Source organism: Prinia subflava, chromosome Z (genome assembly GCF_021018805.1).
Source record: "Prinia subflava isolate CZ2003 ecotype Zambia chromosome Z, Cam_Psub_1.2, whole genome shotgun sequence".
Classification (NCBI taxonomy): domain Eukaryota; kingdom Metazoa; phylum Chordata; class Aves; order Passeriformes; family Cisticolidae; genus Prinia; species Prinia subflava.
In genome coordinates, this window is record NC_086283.1 from 25,781,607 (window position 1) to 25,803,746 (window position 22,140).

Below are 22,140 nucleotides of genomic sequence, written 5' to 3' on the forward strand. Positions count from 1 at the left end.
CTTTGTATCATAGTGCACTCCTGTGACCTATCAAGCACTAACCTTTTATCAACCAAGCCTGTCCTTTGTAATCACAAATGCACATGATAAATCCCCGAAGGCCAGCACTAGAATATTTAAGATGTCACTGACAGAAAGCCCTTCATCAGTGGATCACTGACATGTGAAATGGGGTATGACCATGAAGAACCAGTCAATAGCAAGGCTAAACCATCGGATAGGTGAAGTCCTACTCGAGTGACGTTTGGATGCAGCTGTGTGATGGGGCCGAGTAGTACTTGCAGGGGTATGCTTGTCTGAGCATCTCAGCTGAGCTCAGCACTGTGACTGCAGAAGGACTCGGTACATGACCTGGAGCTCGGTCACTCCTTGAGCCCCGTGTGCGCAGGGTGACAGTATCCTGAGGAGTCTGTGGGCGTGGGTCTCGGCCACGCGTGAGAGAGATGGGGGCCTGGACGTGTCCGCAGATGAGGCAGCCTCAGAGCCCGCCCCGTTCCTGCCTGCGCCGCGGCTATGCTGTGCCCGGCTGCTCTCGCCATGGCATTGGGATGGCGCAGAGGGACTGGGGGATCGTGCTCCCCGATGGTCCCGTCACCGCCATGTGTTGTGCCCGGGGTGGGGATAGGAGGTGTGACCGGGCCAGGGCCGCATATATGTCCCGCCCGCGGTGCTGGTGGCACCCTCCATGCCGGGATGACCTGTCCCGGTGTGCTCCATGCCGGGATGTCCTGTCCCGGGGAGCTCCATCCCGGGCTCCCCCGTGCCGCGCCACCCCATCGCGGCACCGCGGCCATGTGCCCCCCGCCGGTTCCAACGGCGGCCCCGTCCCCCTGCGGCGGCCACGCCCTCTGCCCCAGCCAATGGGCGAGCAGGGTGCCCGCCCCGCCCACGCTCTCGCCCGCGCCCCTATATTAACGGCCATTGCGGCGCCCCCTCAGCGCCGCCTCCCGCCTCCTTCGCCCGGCATCGCCTCGCGCTCGCGCCGCTCCCGCCATGACCGATGCGGCCGTGTCCTTCGCCAAGGATTTCCTTGCCGGCGGGGTGGCGGCCGCCATCTCCAAGACCGCCGTCGCCCCCATCGAGAGGGTCAAGCTTCTGCTGCAGGTGAGCGCCGGCGGCCGGGGCCGTCCCAAGGTCGCCGCAAGGAGGGGGGGGCGGCGGCGGTGGGCCGGGGGCTCGCGGGGGAGCGGCGCTGACAGCGGCATCTCGGCCCCCGCAGGTGCAGCACGCCAGCAAGCAGATCTCCGCCGAGAAGCAGTACAAGGGCATCATCGACTGCGTCGTGCGCATCCCGCGGGAGCAGGGCATCCTTTCCTTCTGGCGCGGCAACCTGGCCAATGTGATCCGGTACTTTCCCACCCAGGCCCTCAACTTCGCCTTCAAGGATAAGTACAAGCAGCTCTTCCTGGGCGGCGTGGACAAGCGAACCCAGTTCTGGCGGTACTTTGCCGGTAACCTCGCATCCGGGGGTGCCGCCGGCGCGACCTCCCTCTGCTTCGTCTACCCGCTTGACTTTGCCCGAACCCGCCTGGCAGCGGATGTGGGTAAAGCCGGGGCCGACCGGGAGTTCAGTGGGCTCGGTGACTGCCTGGTCAAAATTTTCCGCTCTGATGGCATTAAGGGCCTGTACCAGGGCTTCAGTGTCTCTGTCCAGGGCATCATCATCTACAGAGCTGCCTACTTTGGTATCTACGACACCGCGAAGGGTAGGTTGACCAAAACGGCACTAAAAAGGAGATGCTGGGCTGCGGCAAGCCTGTAGTGCATTTCGGTAGTGCTGGTGGCTTACCTGCCGTTCTCATCAAAGCCTCTCTTCTGCAGGCATGCTTCCAGACCCAAAGAACACCCACATTGTTGTCAGCTGGATGATTGCTCAGACTGTCACTGCTGTTGCTGGTTTGGTCTCCTACCCTTTTGATACAGTTCGTCGTCGCATGATGATGCAGTCTGGCCGTAAAGGAGGTAAGTTTCTACCTCACTGTGTAAGAGTTACTGGGCATCCCTGAGTCAATAGCTGATGGTGGAGCTGAGGTGCAGGCAGAATGGCTTGGCTTTCATCAGCCTGTATAGATATCCTCCTCTCTTGTAGGGGGCAGGGGTGTAGGAGGGGCTGTGGAAGCAGGTGACAGGAAAGTGTACAAATGGGTTGGCCCGTGCAGCACTTGTAAGGTGGCATACACAAGTTAGGTATATGTCAGTAGGTGGGAACAGCAGAACTCGCCCAAAGATGTTGCAAGCCAGTGTCTCTGGGACAAGAAAATACAGTCTCCATAGCAGGCACAGTCTGGCCAACTGTGCAATAGTGTTTGGGTTTGGAAGTGTTGGTGTCAAAGCAAGGAGTTGCTGCCTTCTGCTTGAACTGGTCCTTCCAGTGACTCCCAGGGACAATGCAGCTGCAGCACCATCTCTCCTGGGCAGTCTCGTCCTCTGTGTGCGAGTATTGGAGAAAGTCGTACAAGAAATGGGATGCACTTGAGGTTGTAAAGCTAGTAGATACATGAGGCTGTTTCTAAGCTGGATGTTGGGGATCGTGGGCATCCAGTTCCTAAAGCTGTCTGTCTCCTGCAGCTGACATAATGTACACCGGCACTCTTGACTGCTGGCGGAAGATTGCCCGGGATGAGGGCTCCAAGGCCTTTTTCAAAGGTGCATTGTCAAATGTACTCCGAGGAATGGGTGGTGCTTTTGTCTTAGTCCTGTATGATGAAATCAAGAAGTATACATAAGTTGTTTCCTGTTGTGAACTGGCATGTTGTTCTATGTAGTCTGTGACCGTTCATGGACTTGTTTGAAAACCATCTAGTTGCTAAACAGTGGCAGCTGATGTTTATACAGGTTGGCACGGGGCAGCGGTGACTGCCTGCCCTGTCTTCATCAAACTGTTCCCCCTGATGGGACTCATGATGGTTTCTATTTCGGTCACTCCTTCTTAAAGAGTACAGAGAAATAAAAATCTGAAACCAATTTTCCTCATCTCATGTTTGTTCTTACAGCAGTTGAAGTATGAGGGGCTTGGGGGTCTCAGCAGTTGAGAGAAGGAGGAAGATGAACCATCTCCATCCTGCAAGCCTCGGTACCTGCTAAGTACTGGCAGGTAAACACAGTGCAGGCTGCCAAGGAAGCCAGGGGCTGTTTCCTCCAGTGGTGTAGGCTGGAATGGGGATTGGCAGCTCTGAAGGGCTCACCCAGCTGACTTCCCTGAGACTCCACCAACCAGAGATGATGGACTGACTGTGTGCCACAGTCCTGCCTCTGGCCTGTCTGCTCCTTGGAGCTCATGAAACCTGATTTTGACAGTGCCAAGTGCCTAAACTGTAAAGCACAGCACTCCCTATGGCACTGAATGCCTGGGAGGCTGGAAGAATGTCTAAGGGAGTGTTTGCTGCTCCCTGGAGGAGCAAAGCTTGACATCATGTTCTCTGCCTTAGAAACTGAGCTACCTACTTGGGCATGTAAGTAGCCAGAGGACACAAGTGCAGTTAATTGCTGCTGTTCTGTAGCTTTTCTGGCTAGCCTTGCTCTCACAGAAGGTGCTGTGCTGTGGGGATTCAGGAGCTGAGCAGAGACAGCTTCTGTACCAGCTGTGCTTGCAAGGCAGGGAGGTGCATTCCCAGGCTCATTCTTTACTCCTGGAACTTACTGTTCAAAATTCCAGGGGAAGGGGAAAATTCCTTTATGCTGCTGGGACAATTTGGGGAAAACTGCAAGATGGAGCAATGTATGTGGTGTGGCCATTACTGAGATATCTCTGTAGGTTGCCCCAGCGAAGCTGCCTGGTTTCTGCCCAGGGATCTGGATTGATGTAGTGGATGCTCCCCCAGTTTTCTGCCCTTCAGAACAGTGAGTCTTCTCACTTCCCCCATGGTTTTGGTCCTTTCTGGCTGCCCAGGCCTGCTCAAAGCAGTTGATTTCAATCACTGAAACCAATCTCAAATCACTGCCCAAGGCAGTGACAACACCACCTTGTGTTGCAAAGGGTGAGAGTTGTTTTTGTTGTTGGAATCTAAGGAGGGCAGCCAGGCATGAGAGTGCAGCACCTTCCTGCTGCAGGTGGTGTTGGCTTGCCAGGCTCCCTGTGAGTGGGCATGTGCCTTTCTGATGGGAGACAGTTGTGTGCCTCACAGCTGAGCCAACTGTCCTTGCTGATGATTTTCAACTGCCCCTGGGCTGCTGCAGTGTGAGATCCCCCACTGCCTGCTGTGGGAATGAAACAGGCTGTAAAGGGGAGATGTGAAGCAAAGCCACAAGCAGTGGGCAGTTCTGGGGGCACAGGCAGCAGCTTGGCAGGGGACTGTGCCATGGGGCAGCTTTACCTGGGAGCCCTCTCCTGTTGTACAAGTGCCAGCTTACTAATTAAGGGCTCTCAGCTGCTAAGCTCACCTGGATTTCAAGGGCTGTTTTGAAATGCTGCTGGTTGCTGAGCATGGGGCATCCTTCCCTCCACAGGGGATGCACCGCCAGGCCATTGGCACAATAAGGTAAGTGTATAATTTTTTCCTGCACACGGTGGGTGACTGAGGCCCTGAGCTGGGCTGTTGTGCCAGACTGCAAAGGAGCTGAGCTGCAGAATCCCTAAGTCCTTAAGGCCCTACAGATTATGCACTGGACTTGGTGTGCAGAGCTGGCACTGAGTGAAATGGGTTTTAGCTACCTGCCCTATTGCCTGCTTTGGGGATTCAGGAAACAAGAATGTGTTTCACAGCTCTTTTTAGCTCTGGCAGGTGGGAGATGCAGGGCAGAGCCCACAAGGGGTTTTCCCTGCACGCAATTGTTGGGTAGCACAGGCTGGTAGGCCTTCTGGGGTTTTAACCTTGCCCCTCCTGGCAGCTCCCTGGAAGCAGCTTTATCTAGGGACCAGGCAGGGGGGTTCAGCTGCTGCTGTTGCCTGCCACAGGAGCACAATGCACAAGGATTAAGGGCTTTGTTCTTGTGGGGAAATGGAGGTGTGAGAAAGAGATTGGCCCAAGAATGGCATGGATGGGCATGGATTTTCCTTTTAAGTGTGATTCTCCTACAGGAAGGGCTGAGCATCACAGACGTTGTGATTTGCTCCACAGGAGCTGTGTCCAGCCTGGTGTTATCAGCTCCTTTGTTGGTGAGAAGGGATGGGTGAAAGCCTGTAGTGCTGCTTTTGTCTCAGGCCCTCACCCAGCAGCCATAAATCCCAAGATTAGGAGGTGTTGATGCAGCACAGCTGTGCAGGGGATTGTGTGACACGCTTGTTGATGGCTGGGGCAAGTGGCAGCTGGTTGGAATGGCTCAGTGTGCACCAGCCTGCCCCAATTGGGCTGTGCCTGGCTGCGTGCTGAGTATTGCAGTGGAGAGCATCCCACCCCAAGGACTTGTGAAAGACCCACAGAGTGCCAGCTCATCCACTCCACTGTCCCCTTCAGCAGTCATTGGGTCATTCCAGGCTCTGTCTCTGGACTTTGGATGGAGCCAGGGGTACCCCTGCCTCTGTGTCCTTGTCACCCTTGGCAGGCATTGCCCCAGCATCTTTCATGTGCTGCCTGCGTGACTGGCAGCATCTGGTGCAGAGCAGCAGGGTAAAACCAGTTGTTCTAGTGGGGGTTGTTCTGCCACTGCCCAGCCATGCAGGGTGGCCCCATCAGCTGCCCAAAGCACATGTATGGTGGGTTGGGCTGTGGGGATGGAGCTAAGCTCACATGCCTGCAGGGACACAGCCACAGTTCTGCACACTCTGGAGCCATACCGAGCTGTTTGGGGGATAGTGGTTTTGGGAATGACTTCTCGGGACCTGCCAAGACTCCACACCAAAACTGACAGAATCAGGACGTTCTGGGATGTGTCATCCCACCAGTGGTTTGCTGGTTGTCACTTTCTGATCCTGCTGGGATTGACAGGAATTACAGCCCTGGCTGCAGGCATGGGGATGGAGGTGTTCTGGCTGACAACAGAGATTGGCTGCTAGTGCCATGAAATCTACCCAAAACCCCACTATGGTGTTGCTAGCTAGGGTTCCTAGGATTAGGATTCCTCAGCAGGGAGTTACAAGGCTTCTGTTCCACTCTTGGAGCCCAGCCCTGGAGCCTTTTAAACAAGCCCATAATTTTATATTTTTAAAATGCCTGGATGTGGCAAAGCCCAGTGGGCTCTTCAGGATAGCACCAGCAAAAGCTGAGATAACTTTGACTCAGGCTAATCCATTAGTGCTGCTCCCAAGATGATCATTTTGTCTTGACATTGTTATGCATATTTATCAATGTGCATTTATCAGTGCAACAGTCTAGGGAGTTCGAGCGAGCCATACGCACATTAGTGAGTAAAATAGCAAAAGCATGGAGCACAATGGGAGCTATAAGGGGTGACCAGAAACTTCCCCTCAGGAGGCAGGCAAGGAGGACTCCATTCTGCTCCCCAGACACAGCTGGGATTAACAAGGAGGAGGTTGGATTCACTGCTACCACTTACTCTTGAGTGTTTATAAATTGGAAGTTTTGTACAGGTTGTGGGAAAACAGGCTGCATTGTTACATCCAGAGGTGTTCTGACATGGTAAATCAGACTGGGGTTTTGTGAAGGTGCTTGGAATTTGGTCTGGACTAAATCATGAAATACAGTAAGTCGGGCCATGTGTGCCATTACTTTTGGAACAGATCCCCTCCTTTTATTTCACATTTTGTGATACCTCTGCATCTGGACATGTTCTTATATACCATGTGGTGCTCAGTTCAGCAAACAAATCTATCACTTACCTGTATCTACAGATTTATAAAAACAAATGTTGACTTTTACAGTAACGTGAATTCCAACTTTTCTTTGGTCTGAACTCTGCTACAGATTGCCCATTTGCTACCAGGGTATGGGAAACCCTGCAGGACAGCTGGTTTTATCTATTACAACAGGACATTTCATCACTTGTTTGAACTTGGTGACCCTGCTTTCTGTTGCTACAGTCAGATAATATATTTTAATTCCTTTAGATCTAGAAATGAAAGACCCAACTTGATTTACAGTGTTGTGAACTAGCTCCAGTTGAAGTAAGGAATACATAATAATGTATTGGATCAGATTCTCTGTATTGGAGTTGTTTCAGCCATGGACTGCATAATTGGAGTATATCAAAAGCACCTCAGAAGAAGGGTACTCCTCTTTCTGACTGGGTCCATACACAAGTCCTGAGCCAAAGTAGGCAGATTTCCAAACATGACATATACTGATTGAACATGGACTGGCCTTCCAGAAGCCTGTGCTGTGCTGTCTTAAGGCTCCAGGTAAGCAGCAGGCAGCTGGTAGCAGCTACGTTGGACAATTTGTGCTGAAGTGGGGCAGTCACTAGATTTTCTTTGTGCCTCACCAAACTGTAAAGATGCTCCTATCCCCACCTGGATAATGAACCTAGTCAAAAAATTAACTGAATTTTTAATAGATTGAGGTGTTCGACACATTTTTGGTATTCCTTACTCTACCGGTCAAGCAATTGTTGAGAGGACATATCACACTTTTAAACATATTCTAGATCAGCCTTCCTCACTTCCAGCCTTAACCCCAATGATAAATGACACCATCACCAAGTTAGTTTGTTGTTCTAGTGTCACTTGAAGAAAGATCACACTTCATCCTTGGACAACTGGAGACTCAGCATCTGCATCCCAGCACTTCTCACATGGTTCAAAACCTATTTTCAGATGTCAAAGTCTTTTGCTTAGGGAAAAAATCTGATTTTTTTATAGTGCGACCTGCTGTTAGCCCAGGCTTGGATCGCTCCCAGAGGAACCCTAGGCCCTCATCTGGCTGGACTGTGCTACCACACTGGGAAAGGGGTTTGTCTACCCACACACATCTCCTGCCTTTCCCAAGTAACACACACCACCAAGGGCCTCTGACCACAGGCTTCTGGAAATAGGCTTTAGATTAGCAGGTGAGGAGCAGGGAACAAGATCAACACTCCATGAGTTAATGTGAACACCTGCTTACAAGCCTGGCACTAAATTGTCACAGGATCCATCTCTGCTAGCTCTTGCCCGAGATTACTCCCTCTTTTACTCCTTATTTTCCCAAGAAAGAAAGGATAGATCCTTACTGGTAAGCAGATCTGTGTTTTCTAGTCAGGGTTATAGAGCCAGATGGAAAACCTTTATTGATTATAGGAAGTTTTCCATAATAATTGTGGGACATGGAAGCATCTTGCTCGTTGCTTGCATGTTATGATGCATTTACTTGGTAGAGTATAACATCTCAGGAAAGGTATTTTAGTTAAAATCTGTAACATGGTATTTAATTCACCAAAGATATGGGCTAGAGAGTACTGTTATTACATCATGCAAGAGGCACAAACTACTATTACCAAACAAGGTACTTTAAAAACTGGTGTGTAATGTTGTCTACCCAAGTCCTGAGTGGTCAGTACACTCAAAAAAATTTTTCCTTCACATTTCACAACTCCAACTACTGGTACAGTTTTGCCCAGTGAGCTAGTTCAGATGTACAGTTGTATTCTTTAATGATCACCAGCTGTGTCAACAACTTCCAAACATGTATTTGAACTCATTAGTAGTTTTTATTTACAGCAGTTTAAAACAAGCTTGGATTTTATATTCCTGTATGTGTCTGTTGTGACAGTGTAGTTCTGTACAACTGCAGCCTTGTGATGTTCAGCAGGAGCTGAGACTGCAGTACTGCAGCCCAGTCTGTGCTGACTGCCTCGGGCAGGTCAGGATGAGCAGCAGCACCATACCCAAGCTGTACATTCCAGTCATTCCAGACTGTGTTGGACTGGCATGGCTCAGGCTGCTGCACCTTTTGGACACATTTAAAATAACAAAATGAACAATAGGCATAGAGCTTACTTTTGTAAGGATTTCTTTGTTGTACAGTTATGTATTGTTCTAATGTATTCAAGGAAACACATTTGAAAACTACAAAATAAAAAGACAGGTATCTAAAGGTGAACTTAGGAAGGCACCCAGCAAAGATTTTCTTGAAAGTAAATATTCGGCCTGGAACAGCCTGCTCATAACACTGGGTCTGTAGAAAATTGCAGTTTGAGCAAAGTCTCCAGTACCAGTGGAGTTAAGACCGATGCCCAGAATGTCACTTATACGGAAGGGTACAGAGACATTCTCATGTTTCAAGCTGGCTGCAGCACAGTCCAACTCTTCAACGTTGTCTATTACTTCTGCTTTGTTGACAGAACGGTGATAGCTCTTGGTAGTTTTCTCCTGACTCCAAACACCCAGCAGCTACGCAGCATTTCATTTGAACTGGTTATCAATCAGGGTTCCCTTCATCTTGGCTTTCTTGGCTTCCAACTCAGCCTGAATATGAAAATTAAGGCAGAATTAAATAATGTCTGGATAATTTTCCTTTCATGCTCAAATTAAGTTTGCTCTCCTTGCCTGACCACTGCAAACTTTTCAGTTCCAAAACCATGAGCAAGAGTAGCTCGAGGGCTTTGCTGACATACAAAATGAGGACCATATTAAAAATTGTAAAAAGCCCAAGACCAAATGACCAAGAGACAATTTTGTACTTTATATCCTCAGGTGGAAGCTGCTCATTTCCTCCCCCTTTCCATCTACTACCCTCCTGTCATAGGAGGTGAGATCAGTTGTGAGTTCTTGCTATTTATTCTTCGTGTGCCCCTTGCAGTAGCAGCTGAGCTGCAGATCCTCCACAAGAGCCTTGCTGTGCCTGATGCCTCATGGCAGTGACCTGCTCTGCAAAGCAGGCATGGGAACACAGGCTGGCAAAGCCATGGCCTTGTTCCTTATCCAACAGGTCACAGAAAGCCTCCTTGCAAGCACTCTGCTGGCTGCTCTTCATTAGCTCTCCAGGCAATGGCATGCAATTTTAAGTTCATGGGGACTAGAGGAACATGTCAATAAAACTTGTAAAGGAAATCTCATCCTCACAAAGCTGCAAGTTACCTGTGACTACACCAGAACCTCTCTATACTTGCAGTCTGATCTGCAAGATAGCTTTTGTGTACAAAGCCAACACATCTCAGAGGTTTGTGTTCAGCACGAAAGAAAAACTCACCAACTCTTGTAGCCTTTTCTTGCTCATGCCTTTGCGTTCCAGCTGCTTCTCAATCACTTTTGCATTCTGTGCGTAGGAGTCTGCAATCTCCCTCTGAAACACACACATCACTTTGCAATAGCAACCCCCACAGCAATAACATCTCATCCAAAGAGTGAGATCATTGCTGGCTCTGCCCAGCTCAGATGTGGCTGCCACTAAGGGCATCCAAAACTCACTGCTTCAATCTCTTCTTCCTCTTCATCAATTGTGGAGACTGTGACAGAACTGAACTTGCCCATGTCTTTGGTCCGTTTGGTCATCATCACCTGGGTGAAAAACAAGAATATTTTGTTAAACCTTGGCAAAAGTTGTGCCAGTAGGGATTGCTTCCTCCTTCCAAAGCTTTTAAGGCTTCTTATGCAAGCCATCAAGATTACCTGAACTCTGTGGGTGGCAAAGGGGAATTACGCTCAGCGATTTCTGGGCTTAGAGGTGAAGCCTCTCTGGTTAGCAAGCTCACTGGTATACAGTAGATGAGCCAGACTTTTGAGACTCACTGTGCAGACTACCAAGCTGACCTTTTTACAATTTCTGTTAACTGAGCCTAAATACCAGGCACAGTCAGATTTTAGGTTTATTTTGCTCTCCTTTAGTGCGAGGACTCCAAGCTGCAGTAACTTCTGTCAAGGAAAACTTAAAGGAGACACGGACGAGACACCAAATTGAGTTATTGTTCGGAGGTCCTTTTCTTTTTCTTTTCTCTCCCCTCTGCTCTTACCATTAAGTTATATTATACACAACACCTTTAGAAAAGATAACCTTCTTCCCTAAAGCAAATCACCTTTTTAGGAGGTTCTTGTTTTTGAGTATATATGTTTGTTTTCCCAAAACCCTGGCCGAATTTGACCACAGCACCATCAACAATGAACGTCACAGGAGCATTCTTCTGTTGGTGTTGATAAAAGAGCAGCAGTCCACACCTGGAAACAGAAATATGCATATCTGAAGGAAACACAGACTCTGGATTCCTATGGTTTCCTCATAAAAAGAGTCTAAAGGGAAGTGAAAGACTAAAAGACTAAAATAAGTCACTTACTTGCCACACTTCTTCCTGAACTGCCGCTCTATGCCTTCGGGTCTGGGGGACAGAGGCAGTGCTTGAGCAGAGCACAAGGACACGAGGTCTCCGTGCCTGGCTGGTGGCTCCCAGCTGGGCGGGGAGGGCAGCCCCTTCCCGGGGCCTGGGGCTCAGAGGGACAGGGAATACAGAGGCCGGGCCCACCTGCGCAGGAAGACGCTCTCTTCCTCCTCGGCGTTGCAGAATTTATGGGCGTGCTTGGCCGCGTCCATCACGCGGGCGCGGTCCCGCGGCCGCATCGGCAGCTTCTCCAGCTGGCAATCTGCGGGGAGCGGCGGGGCCGGGCTGGCGGAGGGGCCGGGCGGGCACCCGCGCCGGGTACCCGGAATTCGCACCCTTCCTCCGCACCCCGCATCCCGAACCCGCACCCACACCCTCCCGCCGCCTTCCCGGGCCCTCTGCGCCGCCGGGCCGCGGCCTGCCCCTCCCCGGGCCGCGGCCTGCCCCTGCCCCCGGCTCACCGAGCACCAGCACCATCTGCCCGCACAGACAGTAGTAGACGTGCAGCGGCTTCTCCCCATCGTCGTACTCCTCGCGGTCGCGGGTGTCGGAGCACACGACGGACCGCGATACAACCTTAGGCATGGCGCCGGCGGGCTCGGAGCCGCCTGGCCCGGCCCCCGCGCGCCCGGCCCCGCCCGCCGGGGCGGCTCCGCGGGGCTCCGGAAGAACTGAGCCCGCGGCTGCCGGCTCGGCTGTGCCTCAAAGGGCCGGGCACGGGGCAAGGCACCCAGAGCTCATGCCGTTCTCACTGCGCAGGCTGGTACAGCAGGAAAGGGCCGGAACGGCAGGCTGGCATTGCAGCCGTGACAGCATCGTTAACTCTCTTTCACTGGGTTTTCTCCCTTGTCTTTCTTCAGTCGCCTCCCCGCACAGCTGGATTATATGAAATTACAAGTGAGGATAAACTCGAGAAACACAGCCCAGCCAGTCTGCTTTACATGATAGCGGAGAGATTCTTTATTTCCAAAAGCTATTAAAGAAATGTAGAAAATAGCGCTTTTTCCCCTTGGAAAACACTCTCTGGGGAAGCAGAAAATGCAGTGTAGCAGGCTGTGCTGGTTTTGTCAGCGATAGAGTTAATTTTCTTCACAGTAGCTTGTTTGGGGCTGTGGTTTGGTTTTGTGCTGGAGCAGTGCTGATAACTCAGAGATGTTTTTGTTACTGCTGAGCAGGATTTACCCTGAGCCAAGGCCTTCTCTGCTCCTCATCCTACCCCAGCAGCGGGAGGTGCACGAGGAGCTGAGAGGGGACACAGCCAGGACAGCTGAACCCAGCTGCCCCAAGGGATATCCCAGACCATATGGCCTCATGCTCAGCAATACATCTGGGGGAGGAGGGAAGGGAGGGCATTTAGAGTGATGGTGTTTGTCTTCCCAAGACACTGTCACTTGTGATGGAGCCCTGTCTGCCCTGGGGAAGTGGGGAATGAGCTCCTTGTTTTGGCTCGTTCGAGCTCCTGCCTTTGTTTTCCCTATTGAACTGTTTTGATCCCAATCCGCAGCGCCGCCGCCGTGCCGCCCCTTCCGTGACGCCACTGCTCCTATCGCACCCCCGCCCTCCGCCGCTGTTGGTGCCGCCCCCAGGCACCGCCCCTCGCCGTGATGGTAGAGGCTGAGCCGGGGGCTCAGCCACATCCGGCTCCGCCCCCCTCTCCCCGCGCCGTTGGTACATCCCGGGACTGTCCGGCTGCCGGCGCAGGAGTCGGTGCAGCCCAGGGCCCCCCCATCCCCCCCCCCCGTGCCCGCCGTAGTGGTAGAGGCTGCGATCGCTCCCGTCCGTCAGCGCCGCCGCCGCCGCCTCAGTCGGAGCTCGAATCTCATCTGCGCCCGGCGCTCCCTCCGGCAGTGTATGCCTGAGCTATAACCCTCAGCCCACCATGTCCACTCCGGCCCGTAGGCGCCTCATGCGGGACTTCAAGAGGTACCGAGGCCGCGGGACGAGGGTAAAGCGGCGGGCGGGAGGGAGGAGGACGAAGGGCCGAGCGCTACCGGGGGAGGAGGGGGCAGCACAACATGGCGGCGGGGCAAGGCGCGCTGCGCTCATTGCGTAGCGCGGGTTACGCCGTTTGCGCAGGGGGCCGCTGCCGGGCCGGGTTACGCTGTTGGCGCGGCGCGGCCGCTGCCGGGCGGGGTTACGCCATTTGCGCAGCGGCGTCCCGGGTTACGCCGTTGGCGCAGGCGGGGGCCGCGGGCCTCACTCACCCTCCGTGTGCCCCGCAGGCTGCAGGAGGATCCCCCGGCCGGGGTGAGCGGGGCCCCCTCTGAGAACAACATCATGGTGTGGAACGCCGTCATCTTCGGGTGAGTCGGCAGGGAAGGGGGCGGCGGGCCGCGGGGGCCGCTCAGCCGCCGGGAGGTCGGAGCCGGGCTGCCAGCGGGGTAACGCTGTGCTTTGCTTTCCCTTCTCCAGGCCCGAGGGGACCCCTTTCGAGGACGGTAAGTGCGGCGTGCGGGGCTGGTGTTTGGCTTTCTCGGGGTGAACTGCTGCGGTTTGACACGGCCTTGGTGTCACTACCGTAGACTGCAACAGGTGTGGGCCTGGGGATGGTGGGGGGACGTGGGTGCATGTTCAGCTGACCACACACGTGTGTGCCCGATTTATGTAAATATTATTTTTCTAATCCTGCTCTCAGAAGGTGTTGGAGGTTTAGATTGCTGTGTTGACTTACAAAACATACAAATTAGCTTGTACAGTCTTGCTTGTAATTGCTACATCTATTATAAGTAATTTTAAGGATCTCTACAAACTTTTCTGTTGAGCTCTGGATCACGTTTTTAACGAGATTCATGTTTGACTAACCATCAATAACTTGGTATAGAGCTGTTGTCTTTTTTTTAAAGTTCTGATTTTTTCTGATGCTGGAAGTGAGCGAGTTCTAACATGAGCCAGCTGAAGTAGGAAATGGGGTGAATGTGTGAGGAAGTTCAGAAGAGTGGCTTTTTCTTGTCATATATTTAATTCTGCTACAGTTGTTATCATTCAGGGCTTAAGACTGAAAAGACTTTTTAAGTTTAAAAGGTCTGACTAAATAGGTCCTGGTGACATACCTGTAGTTTCCATCTGGTCTTACTGACTTCAGTGGTTTACAGATGCTGTATGAGTACTAAAGCATCTTGTGAAAAACCTGTTAGACATGAAATACTGTCTTAACTGAAATCAGTAATGCATTTTTTAAAGATACTTTCAGTGTAGGCTATAATTAATCTTACATCTCCATGACTCATGACAAAAGCATAGGAAAAATTCCTTAACTCTTATGTTGTGCTTGGCTAACTCCCTTGTCTTTGTTTATCCTTGGTGGTAGCACCTGTGGATGTGCAAATCAAATTGCAGATTGTATTTCTCTGTGAAAATTTTGAAGACTTGAAATATGTCAGACCTAAGAAAACTCTGAAGACTCACTTGTTTTTAACGTATTTCATTAGTTAAGAAATTTGCTGAAGTAGCTGCCTCAGCAGTCTAACGTTTAGAACTTGGACTTAAAACACTGCATAATAAAACAGCTAGACTAAATGTGTTTTGCTGTCTCATCTGGTAGCCCTGAAAGAAGGGCTCACTTAAACTTCTGTGGGGGTTGCTAGAGCTGCTCAGGCTCTTGGAGCACTGCTGCTAATAGAGTGATTCACTGTTTGGAGGAGAAAGCTGTCTCCTTGCAGGTTCGTTCTTACCATGCTCAGGCTCTTCCAGCTTAGCATGTGGTTAACAGATGCTGTAAGGGCTTTTTTCCATATATTTCCATTTAGTTGCAGAAGGTTGAGGACTGCTTTTGAGAGCCTTGACATATTGATTTCCTCTGTTCTTTCTGAAGCAGCATTGTGTCTTTATCTTGGGTGCTGAGGATGTGTTGCACTCACAGCAGTTCGAGGTTCAGCTTGAGGCTGCTGCTGCTGTCCTGCTTTGGCTGATGTCATAATGTAAATCTCAGGGTGTGATGGATTGCCCTTCTCTTAGAAAAGTCTGTTTTTTCACAATGTGCTCAGGAAAACAGATGTGTCTTGTGTTGCAGAATATCTGCTTATCCCTTCTCCTCTGGCTGTATCTTACCTTACTGGATAACAAAGCTCTGGGTGGTGCCTGGAGGTGGGGCATGTTGGTGCTTCAGCTGTGCTTTCCCATTCAGTGAGCAGTGGCACAGTTCAGATAATGGTAGTGCAGTCCAGACGCAGTTCAGCTCCTTGTGGGTGAGAGTAAGGAAATTGTAATTTAACAGCATGTTAGTTTGGACCTGCTTTGCAACTGCAAAGGCCCGTGTGACTCAAAGGTTCACTGAAGCTATAATCTTTCTCATGAAGCCTTTGCAGATCAGTGTTCTTTTTCATTTTTAGGCATTTTCACTCTGTGGTGATATTGTAAAATTTCAGACAGCGTAGTTCTGGTAAAAGTAGCCTGTGAATCTTGGGGGGGTTTGTTATTCTAGAGGTATAATGGAATGCCAACATCATGAGGGTTACTGTTCTTTATTGTTGTTCTGCTGAGGCCCTTCTCTGCTTGCAGCTTCTGAGGTGTCGTAGTTTGTCTGGGCTGCAGACATGAAGTTGAAACACATTTGTTTACTTCCTGTGCAGCATTCTGCAGCTGATATCACTCTTTCTCCACCCCCAGACTTTGGAGAGTGTTTTCACAACTTGGTGTGCAGGCTGGCTCAGCTTAGGAGCAACCACTAATTTAGATCAGCAGCATAACTTCCATCTTCTGGTTTAAGAGGATTCGATTGCAGGTGTCTGCAGTAGGACCCTGGGGATATTTATCATGCCCTTCACCATATTTCTAAGAATCTTTATGTGTGTGGCATCTAAAGTGGTAATGCTGGCACAGCCATGGAAATCCAGGCTGTCCCCGTCCTTTAGACCTGTTTCTCTGAAACTGGATGATGATCCTGTGGGTAGTGTAGGATTCCTGGCCTGGAGAGATTTGAGTAGTTCAGCTGTTGTGGTATCCTGCCTTGCTGCAATTGTGCAGGAGGCTTGAACAGAGAACACAAGGCATTTGTCTCCAGTGTAGTTTATGCCTTGCTTGTGGAATATGGATCCTGTATCCTCATGTAGGAGTGAAAGAGCTCATCCCCGCTTTTTCGGCAGTGGAATGGAGGGGTTGCTCTTGGGGGCTGCAGTGAGGGGGCCCTGCAGGGACACGGGCTCTGCTCTCTGGAGTTCTGGAGCTGGAGCACAGGCCCTGCAGAAGCCTCTCTTGGCTGTGTCAGGGTCTCCAGTCCTGTAGGTAAGTACAGGGTAAGTACAGGGCAGAAAAGAGAATGGTCTCCTACGATTAGTGGTGATCCCAGTATCAGTAATGACAGTGAATACAGAATCATCTCTGTTTTAAAAATGTCTGTCTGGGGTAAGTTGTGAGAAATATCAGTGGAAAGCATTAAAGTTAGTAACAGAAGGGACTGAACACTGAAGGCCTCATCCGCAGCAGTTGTTGTGATGCCTCTTGTGGGCTGTCAGTGTGAGTGACCCTTGGACTTCAGTGTGTCAAATCTCTGGATTTGCACTTTAATAAAGCTCAGTAATGAGGGTTTGTGTACTGTGGAGCATTTCCAAAGAGCCATTGCCACTCTGGGCCCTGAAATCTGAGTAGGTAGCTACTCCAGCTGGATATTGCTCCAGATGAGCCCCTTGCTCAGATCTGTGTTAAAAGTAGTGCTGTCCTGTCTCTGGTGGGACAATAGCTTCCCTTTCTTTCAGTTGTTTTAAATAAATTCTAAGACCAAATTGTTACTGTCAAGCCATTGTGATGGTTTGTGCTTGGTTTTCAGCCTACTGCTTGCTTAGTCCCCCTTCCTCTGGAGGAGGCTACTGAGAGCCAGAACTGGGGTGGGGAGAGCTGAGAATATCCAGAGTCAAATCTCTAAGCATTTGGTTCTGAGGGGCTGATGTTTGCAGCTGACAGAAGTTGTTACTGACTTCCCAGTCCTGGGTTTCGTGCTGATCCCAGACCTGGCTCTGTGCTTCTGGACTAAGCTGAAGTAAACTTGAAAACCCCACTGCAGACTTCCACTAATTTGAACAATCCTAACTCTACTGTTCTGGCTCGTTTGTTTCACAGTGAGATAGCACAGTGTTGGCTCTCTGCTGTTACATTGTTAGGCTGCTAATAAAAAAATGAAACACGCATAAACTTATTTTTAGGGTGTTGAGACTTCCCAGTGCTGTAGGGAAAGTGCTAAAGCATCTGTGCTGTGTCTTCATTTGCTAACTGGAACGTCAAAGCAATGACCTTCATTTCTAGCAACTCAGTGTTACAGTTTATCTCCTCATAAAGAAAGGAGTCCCTGGGAAATCTTGCAGGTCCTTGCTGATCTAAGAAAAAATAGAAAACCAGAAATCTGTTCTCTGACTTACAGTTGTTGGGCACTTGTTTGCCAGCCGAAGAAATTGCTTCATTATATTAGTGCTGAAAAACTCCCTCACAGTACAAAGCAAGGACACTCAGCATGGGAGGGACGGGGGGAACCTGACTCATCACTGATACATAAGGATGCCCTTTCAAAAAAGGCAAAGTGCCCCACCAGCAGCTTGTTCCAGCTGCTGCTCTTGGGTGCAGTCCTTCTACAGGAGAGCTGTGTATTTATGTGAAGGTGCTGCAGGTATTTCTTGCGGAGCACACCCAGGAAGATCCCAAGCTGCCCCTGGGTTTGGTTGCTCTTGGTGGTGGTTGGGAGGAGCTCTCATGGTCTGCAGTGGAGTAGGCAGAGTTCCTTAGTTACGGAGCTGAATCAGGAGTAGTCCCTAATCCCCTGAACCCATATGTGCAGTTTAGTTGACAGACTTCTTATTCTCAGATTGTCACAGCCTGAGGAGAAGGGCTAAAATAACTTACGTTGGTGCAGGCTGTTAAAATGGTTGGATTGAGACTCAGCTACAGTTTTCTGTTTCTGCTTAATCAGTCTTTCTCTAAGAATGATCAGTTAGTGTGAAGTAAATGGTCAGGTTTATATTTTAAAGTGTGACATCTGGATCCGTGTTCAGTACTACTTTTCTGCAAGATGTGATTACCTTACAGTTGTTGAGAAACATAACTTCTGTTTTTTTTTAATTTAGGGGAAATAAATTACAAGGTCCTTGCCATGACAGCATGTTCCATAGATAGGAGTCACTAAATGATGTTGTGTTACACAGATGGTTCTACACCCACTGCTGTGGTTTGTACAGTGTACTGGGATTGGGCTCTCTGGAAGAAAACCCCAAGGGCAGATTTATTGCCCTGCATTAACCTTTTGACTGGTTTTGGCAATAAAATTTAAGTAAGTCACAGGCAATGCTCTTGTACCGGTACTGTCTGAGACTTCATGATTAACTCCACGAGAGTAAAGGAATTGCGGTGAGATTGCACAGTGTCTTCCATATCCAACAAGCCTCTGTGAGCACAGTAGTGTTAGTGTGCATTGTGGGGGTTGCTACTTAATCATCCCTTGTGTAAATTCATGCTGAATAAAGGTTGCTTATCTCTCTTTCATCTCCAGGAACTTTCAAACTTACAATAGAATTCACAGAAGAATACCCGAATAAGCCACCTACTGTCAGATTTGTCTCTAAAATGTTTCATCCAAATGGTAAGTACTTACACAATACCTGGGTTCATTTTTGCTGTTTTGTTGGAGGTTTGGGGGGGAAAGAGAGGGCTGGGTGTTTTTTGTTGTAGCTTGCTGTATAAAAGTTTTCACTATCTAATAAGGCAGCAAAATTGCAGTGTGTTGTGTCATTTTGGTAGGGATGGATATGTGAGCAGTGCTCACGCTTGAAAAGAAAGGGGCAATAAAAGCAGCCTCTTACCTTTCAGGTGTTACAGCACAGTACTGATGAGACACTCAACTGCCTGTTGAGCCTTACAGAAGAATGTTTTGTACTTAAATAGCAGTGCTTTGGACTTCTGTCTGTATGTATTGTAGATACAGCGTAGTGACACTGGTGAATGCAGCTGTCTTCTATCACTTTTCTTCCCCAAAATGCCTGTAAGAATGATACACCATGAAATGTAATGTTAGGGTCCAGCTATAGCCAGTGACAGTAAGACTGTTTAATTAATTTAATTGTTTAGTTACCCTTCCTTGGTAACTAAAGGCTGGAGAGATATTCCTTGCCTCCAAACAAATACTAGCTTTGTGCAGAAATACCAGAAACCTTCCAACATGGCAAGTGTGGGTACAGTGCAGAGAGGGAAGGTTCTCCTTTAGCTGCTGTAAGCAGCTGGACTCTGTTGCAGAGACTTCATGGGGAAACCTGGAGTGTGAACAACTGGTTTGTGAGTGATATTTGTTTGGTTCACTTCTGGGTGGCTAAAATTTTTTAAAATCTGTTCATGATTTTCCACAGTGGTAGTTGCAGTGACACATAGAAGTTTGTGAGAGAATAGCCAGGGGTTGAGTTTAAATACTTCAGGCTTCTGTTGGTGAGGAGCTTCACTGCTTCCTGCCTACAGGCCTGTTTGCAGGATTTCAGCCTGGCAGACCCTATGGACAGTTGGCAGTGTGTCTGTACATAGGTTTTCCAGATCAGGCACTGCTAGGGAGAAAAGCCAGTATCTGTACAAGCTGTGTTTTAAACTGTTCTTTTTGACCCTTTCCAGTCTATGCAGATGGTAGTATATGTCTGGATATCCTTCAAAATCGCTGGAGCCCCACTTACGATGTCTCCTCCATCTTAACATCCATACAGGTAAAAGAACTCTGCATGAAGAGACAGAATGACCTTAGGATGCTTTCACAAAAACAGCTCAGGAAACCTTTTCCCCTCTCCTAAGAGCCGGTGTAGCAGCTGTACCTTGATACTGGCCAAGTGTGAATCCTTTCCAGTGTAAACTGGCCAGGCAGTGGCACCGGTGGTCACCGCAGGGGCGCACCAGCGATGCAGCGCTTGGCTGTCACAGCAGGTCCCCTGTGCCGTGCAGCACAGGCGGCCACAGCCTCTAAAGCCTTCCAGCTGCAAGGATGCAGTGTGCTGCACCTGGACTAACGCCTCTGCTCTGACTAATATGGATAGTTTAGAGAATGTGTTGGAAAACTGTAGTTTGCAGTGCCTAAGGATTTTTTTCTCTTTGCACAGTCCCTATTGGATGAGCCAAATCCGAACAGTCCGGCAAACAGCCAGGCAGCTCAGCTATACCAAGAGAATAAGCGGGAATATGAAAAACGGGTTTCTGCAATAGTAGAACAGAGCTGGCGTGACTGTTGACCCAGGATGATGCAAATGAACACTGTTGATGAGGAAAATAAACAAAGTGTCAGAGTCATCTTTTTCCTCCTAGCATTTACTTTGCAAGCAAAATAGCTGTTGTGCTGTTGCCACCCTCCCTTGCTGAAGCTTCTTCTCCTTGGACGTCAGAACCCACCCACTTTGAAGTCAAACGTTCTGTACTTGGGTTACTTGCAAAAGAGTTACTGATGCTGAATTCATTTTCTGTGGTCCCTCTCCAGTCTTAGGGCAGTATTGTGCATTTCTGTAGTGTACACTAAGCTTTTAATTGTAATTGTGTTATACACAGTGATGCTTATGTGTAGCTTGATAAAAGGGATGTTTATATACATACACATTTTTTAACTGATATAAACTAGAGTGCTGATGTGTCCAGGCTGGTCACTTACCTCTACTATTGGTTTAGACCCCACTGCGTTTGTAAGTACTGGGTGAAGAAATCATCTTTCGTTTCCCTTTTGTATTGGTTTATCAACTCCTTTACTCATGTTGAAAAAATCAACTCTTCAATTGATTCCAATTCAAAGATTTAGTAAGACCCCGAAGTGCTTGTTACTTCTGCACTTCACATGTAAGATTTATGTACAGATCTACGTAAGTCACTGTGGCTGTGGTACTTGGATTGTTGCTGAGAGCGTGAGAAACAAGCCCTTTTTTTTAAATCACTATTTTACACATGCCTACAGAAACTGTCAATAGGTTTCTGTAGTCCTTTCCCTGAGGCATTGCTGGACAAAACCAGGTAGAGCTGTGGTACTCAGCAAAAGGCCTTCCACAGTAAGAAAGAGGTAAAACCTGACCTGTTCCAGATGGAATTGCGCCCCTTTGGTGTCTTTCTCCTGCCCCTTATCTTCAGCTGAGAAAGATGTTTGGGATCTAACTTTGTCTTGTGGAAAGTATGAATTGAGGCCATGGTAGGCACTCGAGTCTCTGCAGTTTCTGCTCGTCTTAGATGACCACGTGGTTCGTGTGAGCTACTGCTGCATGCTTGAGTTTGTTCCCTTCAGTTGTATGAAAGTATTTTTTCAATTCTGAAAAAAAAAGAAACCATTTGTAAGTCCAGTCACTTTTTTTGTAAGGCAAGTTTGTACCTTTGGAATACAGAATACCTTAAGCAGCAGTGTGGGATGGAACCTGCAATTGTGTTGTCCACTGTTCAGTGTCTTTTGTGTGCACATTGGTCTGTTAGTTGAAAAGTATAACTTTGCACAAGTAACCCATGTAAGAAACTGTACATTTTTCAAAAGTTGTAAATAAAGTGTAACCTTAGTGCTTATTGTATAAATAGGCAAGAAGTGTATAACTGTGCTTCTTTAATTGGGCGTGGGGTGAAGCTCCAGCACTGTGCAGTACTTCCTCCTGCGGCAGCAGGAGCGGGAGAAGTGCGCGGGGGTGGGGCAGGGGAGGAGTCAGGGCTGGGGACAGAAAGGAGCCTGTGCCCCTGAGTTAGCCACAGAACTTTGTGAGCTCAGCCGCTACAGGAATCGCATTTATTCTCCTCCTGTCTGAGCCAGCACAGAACAGGATTTATGAGGAATGGCAGATAACAAAAGCCGGTTCTGTTGCTGAGCTCCACAGTTGTAAGTGGCTGGGCTCTTTCACTGATGCAGATGTGTACCTGCAGTGCCTCGTGTGGAGCAGCTGCAGTGCCTGCTGCAGGCACGACCCTTTCTGACGGGGCCAAGTCCCCGAAGGCCACAGAGGCTACCAGGGCCTCTGTTCCCATGGTCTCCGTAGTCCCACCCTTCTTGTGTTTGTTTCACTAGTTAAAAAAAAACCCATAACAACGGAGTGGACTCTTGAGGCAGCCAGAAATGAGAAC

General features: G+C 49.4%; 3 protein-coding genes across 4 annotated transcripts; 2 read left to right on the forward strand and 1 right to left on the reverse strand.

The window, feature by feature from the left end:
- Positions 1–269: 269 nt before the first annotated feature.
- SLC25A5 (solute carrier family 25 member 5) lies at positions 270–2,964 on the forward strand. The gene is made up of 4 exons (XM_063423739.1): positions 270–1,104; positions 1,220–1,706; positions 1,822–1,962; positions 2,569–2,964. The coding sequence occupies exons 1-4, from the start codon at positions 994–996 to the stop codon at positions 2,724–2,726; spliced, it is 897 nt and encodes a 298-aa protein (XP_063279809.1). The 5' UTR covers positions 270–993; the 3' UTR covers positions 2,727–2,964.
- Positions 2,965–8,500: 5,536 nt separating this feature from the next.
- Positions 8,501–11,774, reverse strand: STEEP1 (STING1 ER exit protein 1). The gene is made up of 7 exons (XM_063423740.1): positions 11,583–11,774; positions 11,266–11,383; positions 11,080–11,121; positions 10,825–10,963; positions 10,220–10,309; positions 10,002–10,094; positions 8,501–9,277 (listed from the first exon to the last, which is right to left on the reverse strand). Exons 1-7 carry the CDS (start codon positions 11,704–11,706, stop codon positions 9,215–9,217), a joined length of 669 nt encoding a protein of 222 aa, XP_063279810.1. The 5' UTR covers positions 11,707–11,774; the 3' UTR covers positions 8,501–9,214.
- A 1,060-nt stretch (positions 11,775–12,834) lies between these two features.
- UBE2A (ubiquitin conjugating enzyme E2 A) lies at positions 12,835–21,613 on the forward strand. Of its 2 annotated transcripts, none has more exons than XM_063423741.1 (6): positions 12,835–13,044; positions 13,344–13,424; positions 13,534–13,559; positions 18,590–18,679; positions 19,693–19,781; positions 20,169–21,613. In XM_063423741.1, the coding sequence occupies exons 1-6, from the start codon at positions 13,001–13,003 to the stop codon at positions 20,295–20,297; spliced, it is 459 nt and encodes a 152-aa protein (XP_063279811.1). In that variant the 5' UTR covers positions 12,835–13,000; the 3' UTR covers positions 20,298–21,613. The 2 variants fall into 2 exon arrangements, with proteins under 2 accessions (XP_063279811.1, XP_063279813.1); XM_063423743.1 differs by having other exon boundaries at positions 13,020–13,066.
- The last annotated feature ends 527 nt before the right edge of the window (positions 21,614–22,140 follow it).